Below are 10,288 nucleotides of genomic sequence, written 5' to 3' on the forward strand. Positions count from 1 at the left end.
TTATATATAAAATATATTATATATGCATTGTGTGTGTGCGCGCGCGCGCGCGAGCGCACGGGTGCGCGTGTGTGTGTCAAAAACCAATTCTAAGATTTAATGCATTTCTTTATCAATGTACAATACAAAAGGAAAAACAAGGTTTAGTAAAAAAAAAGATTATTACATTTGCAAAATTAATAAGCAAATTAATTTTTTATAAAAGATGTAAAACTATCTTATAATTTACAATACAATACTAGGAAAGAACATCAGAGTTATTTCTGCAAAAAGTCAATATAATTTTCAAACTTCTTTTTCAAATACAAAAATTAAAAAGTGCTAATATTAGTAATAAATTTTATAAATATTTTCGAGAATATCATATTTGATAAATACTAAAACTCATACAATTACCATATGGAATGTAATTTATTTTCAATACAAAATTAAATTCATAATAAGAAAGTAATAAAAATCATGAGAATTGCTATTTTAAAGATAAACAAAATTTATAAACATAAATAAGTTTAATGGAAAGCTTTTGCAAAATACAATGCTACATAATACAATATTTTATCATATTTTGCAAAATGTTCGAAATACATCAAAACTATGGTACAGAAATTAAATATAAATACAAAACATAACTATATAATCTTTCACAATATGTTTTGAAATGTAATATTGTAAATGCTTCAACTTTTACTTCTTTATAATTATAAATTATTTATAATTAATACACAATGTACAAATTCAAGTTATAAACAACAGATTCAGCAATATATTACACAAAAGTTGCTTAGAGTAGTAAGGAACATGTTTCATTGCGGAGAATAAAGTATCCAAATTTATAAAAAAATCAAATGTTTTCGAGTTATAAGAAAAGAAATACAGAAAGGAAGATAACAGAAACATTAATTAATAAGTCAATACTAGAAAACGTTTGTAGAATAAACTTGAAACGCAGAAAGTTTCGAAAAGCTCTCGCGAAACTGAACATGAAAAAAATGAACACGTTGTGCAAGCACAATCTAACCAAAGATTCAACCCGGCTGACAGTTCTTCAATTATTAAAATCTATCTATGAAAAATTAACTGGAAAGTCTCGCAAAAGCCGAATTACCTTCGAAGACGAGTTTACTTCGGTTTTTTGACCGCTTTCCTTAAGAAGATGGCGCGAAAAGGATTGCGTGTAGTTCGTCGTCGAAATTGCCGACTATCGGAGAACGTTTAAGAAATCACGGATATGAACTGACCACGAATAATGTTGTTCTTTATTCTCAGGATTTTTCAATGCACGTTTTACAAACTTGTTCGAGTGATCACAAGCCGATTAGCTAGACTCACCGTGAAAAAAGGAGAACAGACTGGAGATACTCACATGTGATCAAAATGGACACTCTAACCAGAAGAGCTGGCTGCGCTTGCGCGAACCGATAATCGGCGACAGGGGGCCACCCGAATAGATCCACGGATTCCGGCTGGGAGTGTTTGTGGGGGTAGAGTTAGATGTGAAATTTCATGCCAGTTGAAAATTTAGTGCAATGCGCAGGCGTTATTTTACATGGTGAAACTTGGATAAATTAGATACTAGACATTCAAGAAATTATTAAGATTTTAATTGGAAAACAAGAAAAATAAAATTTAATTCTTTACTTATTTACCTACATTGTAACAATGACAAATATTAATTACATTACATTAATATCATACAATAATATTTATTATAAGAAAAATATTGCACTGATGTGTGTATATGGTATATACGTAACATATACACCATATAAGTATCGCGTCACACAAATAGACTTTACATATATCTAGGATGATATGTTTAAATTAATTTCTGCGATTATTTTTTAAATTAATGATAACACAAAAATATTTCGAAGTTGAATCGTTTTAAAAGAAATATAGTTTGATTTACTTTACAATGAAAATATATAGATAACATGAAATTTTCAAAAAATCTTTTCCGAATGTAGTTTCTTGAGTAATTTTTAAATAAAACTTAATTAAAATTCATTAAATTAAAAAAAACAATTTCATACAATTAATTGAAATTCATTTAATAAATTATATTATAATTTTACATCATTGTTCATTCAAATTTAATTTTTAATAATTACGACTTTTTGGTATCGACTATAATTTTAATATCTTCATAATATTTAATACAAATAAAACTTGTTAACGACAGTAATTTATTACAAATTTTGAACTGGCAAGGATATAGACAAGAAAAACAGAGAAATTATACTGAATGAATCCCCTTAATAAAAGCAGTAACTGATGAAATTGGTGTATCTGGTAAAATGCCATGTCCCAAATTCGCAATATATCGCGTTTTACCAAACTTTGTTGCCATATCTTGAGCACGTTTGATTATTTCTTGCTATAAAAAAATATATACTTTAACTAGCAATAAAAATAAATAAAAAACTAAAAATGAATGTATATTAATTATTTTATGTAAAATATAATAATTTTCAATATAATACAAACTTCAGAACCATATAATGCACATGGATCCAAATTTCCTTGCAAAGTAATTTCAAAACCAAATCTCTTTCTTGCTTCTACAGGATCAATAGTCCAATCCAAACCTAATATTTCATAAGTTTTAGATTTTGCCAACATTTCCAAAGAATTCATGGTTGCACCTTTAGGAAAAACAATCTAAAATTTGTATATTGTAAATAACAACATAAAATAAATTACAATAAATATATTACAATATTTATCTTATTTACCATTGGTACTTCAGATATATTTTCTTCTTTCAATCGTTGTCTCACTGTCTCGCTAATTTCTTTCAAATATTTAAATGAATAGTTCACAAATAATTCATCATTAAGAAAATTAGCATGACTTTCAAATATTTGCAATAACTGTAAACATAAGTTAAATGACAACTTAGCAATTGAATTTAGAATAATTTTTTTATTCGTATTTACATTAACTTTTATTTTCTTCTATTTTTAAGATGTATTTACTAATATAAAATTGGGAAATTTTTACTTAAAAAAAAAAAAAAAAAAAAAAAAAAAAAAAAATTTATACCTGTGCTCCAGCTTTCACTTGCATTACAAGATAATCTATTATTACATTTGTAATACGTTGCAAAAGCTTGTGAGAGTCTTCTGGATATTTATATAACCATTCTCGTGCCTTTGTCATTGTAGAACTGCCTCCACCTTGGATCATGTAGCTCATTAATGTCCACTAATAATTTATAAATATAAATACTACCAACAACATTTATTTTACAACTTGCAGAATTTATGTACTGTTTTATAAATCATAATATATCATTTAAAAATTGTTTTACTTACTGCAGCACCACTAAAGCCAATTAATGGTACTTTTCCTTCCAATTTATGTCTTGTTAAAGTTATAGCATCTCCTACATATTTTAGATCCTCTTCCACATTTGGATGAAGTAATCTGACTAAATCTGTTGGATCCTTTAGAGGTTTAGGTAAAACTGGACCCTATATTTTATCATAAAAATATATTTTACTTATATTTCTTTTAACACATTTATATTTTTTCAGTACAAAATTATAAAAAACTTGATTTCATATTAAGATATTAAAATATTAATAATTAAAAAGAACAAACCATTCCTGGAATCATTTCAACAGTTAGACCCATTGCTTGTGGAATAACTAAAATATCAGAAAAGATAATACTAGCATCTAGATCAAATCGTTTTATAGGTTGCAAAGTAATTTCAGATGCTAAAGCTGGTGTTCGACAAACAAAAAAAAAATCATGTTTTGCTCTAACTTCCTGAAATTCTGGAAGGTATCTCCCAGCTTGACGCATTATCCATATGGGTATATGTTCTGTAAATTCTCCTTTTACAGCTTTCAAAATCAAATCATTTTTTAATGATGGAAATTCTTTTTGTGGCATTATCTGAAAAAAATATTAATGTTACAAAAACTGCTAAAAACTTCAAACTTATTTTACAAAATTAATATTATCAAGATTATTATTTATACAAGTGTTAAAATAAAATTTTGGCTAAAAACTTAAAAAAAAAGTTTGATCTTTATTGTTAATACATTTCATAAAATTTTCATAGTATTATTTTTATATTTTTCCAATATGTTTACAAATTGTATGCTAATCTTACCGTACTACAATATAAAAATTAATTTTAAAATAATTTTCTTGAATTTATCCGTAACGTATTAAACCAACGTACAATATAACGTTAAAATCAAGTTTTTCGTTTATTTTAATTTCTTCCTACAAAATATCTTTGTTCTATTTAAGTATATTTTAAAGAGTACAGAAATATTTTAGTATGAATTGCACTTTTACTGTGTAGTACGTTTTAACCAATAATACTGAAAGAAATATGTGATTAATTTACTTATCTATGAGTTTACAGTCTATGATTAATATAACCAATCACGATTATTTAAATTTTAAATTAATAATTTTTATTATATATACATATAATATAATATAATAATATTATATATACATTTTTTTTCTTTAATTTAAAAGTAAAAAATAATAAAGACAAAAAATATATTTCCTTACAATATATAAGTTGTACTATATCGTAATTTATAGAGTGAATCGATTACGTTTTCAAAAAATGTTTTAAAAGGAATAACGTGGTACGTGTTGTGGCGTGCGAGAAGTTTGATCTTGTATATTATTTCAGTTTTTCATTTTAATTTTAAATAAAAGTGACTAATAACATTTGATTTTGTGGTTATGCGTTTAGTTCGCAGATACTAAAAAAGAGAAATATAATAAACAAGTTGATTTTAAACATTTTTAGAGATGGATTTCCTAGAATATACCGATGTAATTGCAGAAGTTAAAGGAGCCATGGTAATTAATATATTATTTAAAGTTTTTAACAAATAATAAGATCATTCCTTAGTTTTTGTTACATACGTTTCTATTTTATAAGTATTTTTATTTATGTAATTTATTTCTTTCATAATATTCAGGTTAGAATTTTACCTAGATGAAACAAGACATATTACATTTCATAATTATTACAATTATTACAAGTTGTATTTCATTTTATAAATATTAAAATTGTTAATAAAAATATTTGTAATAATTTTTCTATTGTTTTCGATAATTACAAATCTCTGATATTTTTTAGACTCCTGGACGTTTGAAACTCACAGATCAACATTTAATTTTTAAAAATCAAAAGACAGGAAAAGTGGAACAAATTTCAGCAACAGATATGGAAATGGTAAATTATCAAAAGTTCATTGGTACTTGGGGTCTTCGAATATTTCTTAAAAATGGAACTTTACATAGATTTCGTGGTTTTAAGGAAGGAGTAAGTAAACACTTTTGACTAAAATAAAATCTTTCTGAATTTAAATTTTTTATATGAAAAATATTTATTTATCATGATTTACTTTTAGGATCAAGAAAAAATTGCAAAATTTTTTACACAAAATTATAAAAAAGACATGTTGGAAAAAGAACTTAGCTTAAAAGGTTGGAATTGGGGTACAGCTAGATTTAATGGTTCTGTATTAAGTTTTGATGTTGGTCATCATACTGCCTTTGAAATTCCACTGTATGATGTATCTCAATGTAATACTGGTAAAAATGAAGTCACATTGGAATTTCATCAGGTATGTTATTGGAGATATAAATTCGTTACCATTAATGAAATTTTAATTCTTAGCCATAAATTCTATATAAAATTTTCAGAATGATGATGCTCCTGTAAGTTTAATGGAAATGAGATTTCATATTCCTGTTAGTGACAGTGCAGATCAAGACCCTGTAGAGGCATTTCACCAACAAGTTATGGAAAAAGCATCTGTTATTAGTGTTAGTGGAGATGCTATTGCTATATTTAGAGAGATTCAATGTCTTACACCTCGGTATATATTTATATTTAATAAACATAGATATTTGAAAATTAATTTTGTAGAAGATATAGAATGTAATTAATAAATATGTAAGGAAAGTATATGATAATATTATTTGCTTTTCAGTGGTCGTTATGATATAAAAATATTTCAATCATTTTTTCAATTACATGGTAAAACTTTTGATTATAAGATTCCCATGTCAACTGTTTTAAGGCTATTCCTTTTACCACATAAAGATAATAGGCAAATGTATTTTGTGGTGAGTTATTCAGATACCATTTTTATGTTTTTCAATTCTTTATTCTGCTATTACTAATATATTTTATTTAGGTTAGTTTAGATCCGCCGATTAAACAAGGTCAAACTCGTTATCACTATTTAGTATTATTATTTAATCAAGAAGAAGAAACTTCAATTGAACTACCTTTTTCTGAGTATGTATTCAAATTCTGTTTATCTTGTTAATAACATTTATTTATATAAAATGAAAATATGAATATATTGTTTGTATATTATTATAGAAAGGAATTGAAAGAAAAATATGAAGATAAATTACCAAAAGAATTATCTGGGCCAACTTATGAAGTTTTAGGAAAAGTAATGAAAGTTATAATTAATAGAAAACTTACCGGACCTGGAAATTTCATTAGGTAAGTTATTTTGTAAAGTGTAGATATATAATGTAATATATAGAAGAATTTAAATTTATTATACATTGATTTCTTAAAAACTTTTAGTCATTCTGGAACACTCGCAATTAGTTGTTCATTTAAAGCAGCAGCAGGTTATTTGTATCCTTTAGAAAGAGGTTTTATTTACGTTCATAAACCACCAATTCATATACGTTTTGAGGAAATTGCATCAGTTAATTTTGCCCGTGGTGGAGGTTCTACTAGGTCATTCGATTTTGAAATCGAATTGACTAGTGGTGTCGTTCATACATTTAGTAGTATTGAAAAAGAAGAATATGGGAAATTGTTTGATTTTATTACTTCAAAAAAATTACGCGTTAAGAATAGAGGCAAGAGTGTAAGTATACATTTTTAATATAATTATAATATTATGTTAAATTTTATTATTAATTTTGTTAAAAAAATTTTATTTTCGTAATAGGATAAATTGAATTATGACAATGACTTTGGAGACAGTGATCAAGAAGATGAACCAGATGCTTATTTAGCAAGAGTTAAAGCTGAAGCACAAGAAAGAGATGCAGAGGAAAATCAAGATTCTGAAGAGGAATCTACTGATGAAGATTTCAATCCTAATCAGGTGTGATTCTATATAAATTTTGGAAAAATATACAAATTTATGTCCTTTTATGTATATTGATATTTTGTGTATATAGAATGAGAGTGACGTAGCAGAGGAATATGATAGTAATCCAAATACTTCAGAAAGTGAAAATGATTCAGATGCTTCTGGAAAAAGTCAAAAGAAAGAGAAGAAAGAAAAGAAGGAAAAAAAATCGAAATCTGCTAAAACCGTGGCAGAGAAGCCTAGAAAACCTAGAAAGCAAAAGAAAGAGAAAGATGCAAATAAACCTAAAAGACCACCAACTGCATTTATGATATGGTTAAATAGTGCTCGAGAAAGAATTAAAGCAGAAAATCCAGGAATTGCAGTTACAGAAATTGCAAAGAAAGGAGGTGAAATGTGGAGAGAACTTAAAGATAAATCTGTAAGATAAAAATTGTTGATTTATTATACATTCCTTCATATAGAAATCAATCTTTGTATACTTTTAATAATTTAATTAGTTGATATGTACTATATATAATTAGTTGATATGTACTATATATAATTAGTTGATATGTACTATAGGAATGGGAACAAAAAGCAGCAAAAGCAAAGAAAGAATATACTGCATCAATGAAAGAATATGAAGCTAGCGGAGGTGGCCAAAAAGAGAAGAAAGATAAGGGAGAAAAGAAGAAAAAAGAAAACAAAAAAGAATCTCCCAATAAAGGGATGTCAGGAACTAATTTCAAAAGTAAAGAATATATTAGCAATGATGAAAGCAGTAGCGATGAGGATAATAAGGTAAAGTAATAAGTAATTAAAAATATAATTTACTAAACACCGGCTGTATTATTATAATTAAGTATTTTTATAGAAATCAGAAAAGAAGCGCACTGATGAAGACACTGACGAAGATAAAGAGAAAAAAAGGGGAGATAAACGTAGTGTGGTAAAGTCATTATATTAATTTTACTTTATTAAAATAAATTTATATTACCATATTCATTCAATTAAATCATCTTCACATTAATTAGTTAGTACATTTTTGTACACATATTCTATTGTATATGATTTTTTGATAGGATGATGATGATAAAAAGGCGAAGAAAGCAAAAAAAGAAGAATCTGACGAAGGTAGCGATGAAGAACCCATTGAAAGTACTCCACCTTCTAGTGAAGCAGAATCTAAAGACAGTGACTAATTACGTTATGTTTAATTACTACTTAATTTAATCTTTATCTGTACTTGTACAAATTATTCCAATTTAAATGAATCTGTGCAAATATGTATAGGACTCTTAATGATATCAAAAAATGTTTCAAACAAAAGTTGAGTGATTTTGGAAAACACATAATTTTATAACTATTTTTTAGGTGTTTATTATTTTCAAATTGAATTATATATTTTTTAATGTATTAATTTCTTACACTGCAAGTTAATTATAAATATATTGTTCACTATAAAAGTATACAAGGTCTTACAACTTGTGTAAATTTTATCTTAACTTATCTAAACTCATTATGTCTTATAAAAAAGAATATTAAAGTTTTTATTAAAATCCTATTTGTTTAGAAGAATTTGCATTATTCCATAATTTTAAATCATATCAAATTATGTCATTTAAAACTGTTTAATACTTATTAGAAATATTTGTTGATATCTTTAATAGTTTCAAAAATATTTAAGAAGATTAATTTAGATGGAATATCTTGTATACATATATATTATTTAATATTTTAGAAAACATTAAAATATGTTCTAAATTTACAATTTTTCAAATGATAGAATAATATTGTATTGAATATTTATATCTATCCATTCTATTTTTTAAACGTATTTAAGGTATATAATTATAATTATAATAAATAATATTGTGATTAATAAACAAATTTTTTTTATTTAAGAATGATAATTTAGTTAATAATAAAATGATAATAGTGTTTTTCAAAGAATTCAAATAATATCCTTGTTTATAGTTGTTTATTAGTTTCTAAAAGTATGATTATAATATAGAAGGGAGGAAAATCTATTATGCTTATTTATGCCGTTTTATTGTTTTGTTTCTCTCGCTCAAAGCGTCACGTGGTTTACGATTGCTTGACTGGGATCAACGGCATATATGATTTTGGACTATATGATCAGAAAAGTAATAGGAATATAGAATAGGCGAGGAGATCGTCGAAGAGCTTGTCACGTGACAGACAAGGACAGAATGGGGATAGAAAAGAATAAAAGGGCTCCGACAGAGAAAAGTTAATGAATTACTCAATTTCCATAATTAATTTATGAACTTTTATAATTTCATTGCAAAGCTGAAACTTCAGGCTACATTCCTATATAATTTTTGTAAAGAATTTAAATCTGAATTGTTAGTTATTAATTTTTGTTTGATGGCGTTTATGATTTCGTAACGACGACCATTACGATCTTCCGTGAAAATATTTAATACTAAACGAAACTAGAAGCAAAATGTGATCAAATGTTGTATGAGAAGATTCGCAAGAGCATTGCCTTTTTAATGAGTGCATAAAGCTTCATAAACTAATTGCGTAGAGGATAGTAATTAATGAAAAACCAATGGCGTCTACGACAACAATTCAAACACTACGCAGAATAATAATTAATATTAAATTAATTAGGGACAAATTTATATCGAAAAATATATTGGAAAGTTCTTGAAAGATCTGCCTTCACGATGCAATTATAAAAGTTCATAAATTAATCGCAGGAATTGAGTAATTAATTAATTTCCTAATAAAAATTCAAAAAGGAACAGTCAGCGCCACCTACAGTTGTGTACTGGAACTAACGGAACAGTTCCAGATAAAAATCAAAATTAATTAATTAATTACTCAATTCCTGCGATTAATTTATGAACTTTTATAGCTGCATCGTAAAGACAGATCCTTCAAGAACTTTCCAATATACTTTTCGATATAGACTTGTCCCTAATTAATTTAATATTAATTATTACTCTGCGCAGTGTTTGAATTGTTGTCGTAGACGCCATTGGTTTTTCATTAATACTGTCCTTTACGCAATTAATTTATGAAACTTTATGCACTCGTTAGAAAGACAATGTCCTTGCGAATCTTCTCATATAACATTTGATCACATTTTGCTTCTAGTTTCGTTTAGTATTAAATATTTTCACGGAAGATCGTAATGGTCGTCGTTACGAAAT

General features: G+C 26.1%; 3 protein-coding genes across 6 annotated transcripts in view; 1 reads left to right on the forward strand and 2 right to left on the reverse strand.

Annotated features, from left to right (window-relative positions):
- The window catches only part of eEF5 (eukaryotic translation elongation factor 5), a 3,982-nt gene extending 2,546 nt beyond the window's left edge, over positions 1-1,436 (reverse strand). Inside the window, exon 1 of one of the 3 annotated variants that reach the window (XM_017900190.1) lies at positions 1,364-1,436. The gene's annotated coding sequence lies outside the window, so the exon portion shown is untranslated. Of the gene's footprint in view, positions 1-1,105 lie in introns of all 3 variants that reach the window. The other 2 variants (XM_017900189.1, XM_017900188.1) reach the window with 2 other exon arrangements.
- A 775-nt stretch (positions 1,437-2,211) lies between these two features.
- Positions 2,212-4,243, reverse strand: Urod (uroporphyrinogen decarboxylase). 2 transcript variants are annotated; one of them, XM_017900160.1, is made up of 7 exons: positions 4,199-4,243; positions 3,607-3,906; positions 3,318-3,476; positions 3,046-3,207; positions 2,736-2,873; positions 2,488-2,661; positions 2,212-2,377 (listed from the first exon to the last, which is right to left on the reverse strand). In XM_017900160.1, exons 2-7 carry the CDS (start codon positions 3,901-3,903, stop codon positions 2,237-2,239), a joined length of 1,071 nt encoding a protein of 356 aa, XP_017755649.1. In that variant the 5' UTR covers positions 3,904-3,906; positions 4,199-4,243; the 3' UTR covers positions 2,212-2,236. The 2 variants fall into 2 exon arrangements, with proteins under 2 accessions (XP_017755649.1, XP_017755648.1); XM_017900159.1 differs by having other exon boundaries at positions 4,127-4,203.
- A 402-nt stretch (positions 4,244-4,645) lies between these two features.
- On the forward strand, positions 4,646-8,305 carry Ssrp (structure specific recognition protein). The gene is made up of 13 exons (XM_017900126.1): positions 4,646-4,842; positions 5,126-5,311; positions 5,400-5,615; positions 5,695-5,870; positions 5,985-6,120; positions 6,192-6,295; positions 6,383-6,511; positions 6,599-6,890; positions 6,975-7,133; positions 7,210-7,542; positions 7,686-7,904; positions 7,978-8,052; positions 8,186-8,305. The coding sequence occupies exons 1-13, from the start codon at positions 4,792-4,794 to the stop codon at positions 8,303-8,305; spliced, it is 2,196 nt and encodes a 731-aa protein (XP_017755615.1). The 5' UTR covers positions 4,646-4,791.
- The last annotated feature ends 1,983 nt before the right edge of the window (positions 8,306-10,288 follow it).

The sequence above is a fragment of the Eufriesea mexicana genome, unplaced genomic scaffold, assembly GCF_001483705.2.
Source record: "Eufriesea mexicana isolate 0111107269 unplaced genomic scaffold, ASM148370v2 scaffold1121, whole genome shotgun sequence".
Lineage (NCBI taxonomy): Eukaryota > Metazoa > Arthropoda > Insecta > Hymenoptera > Apidae > Eufriesea > Eufriesea mexicana.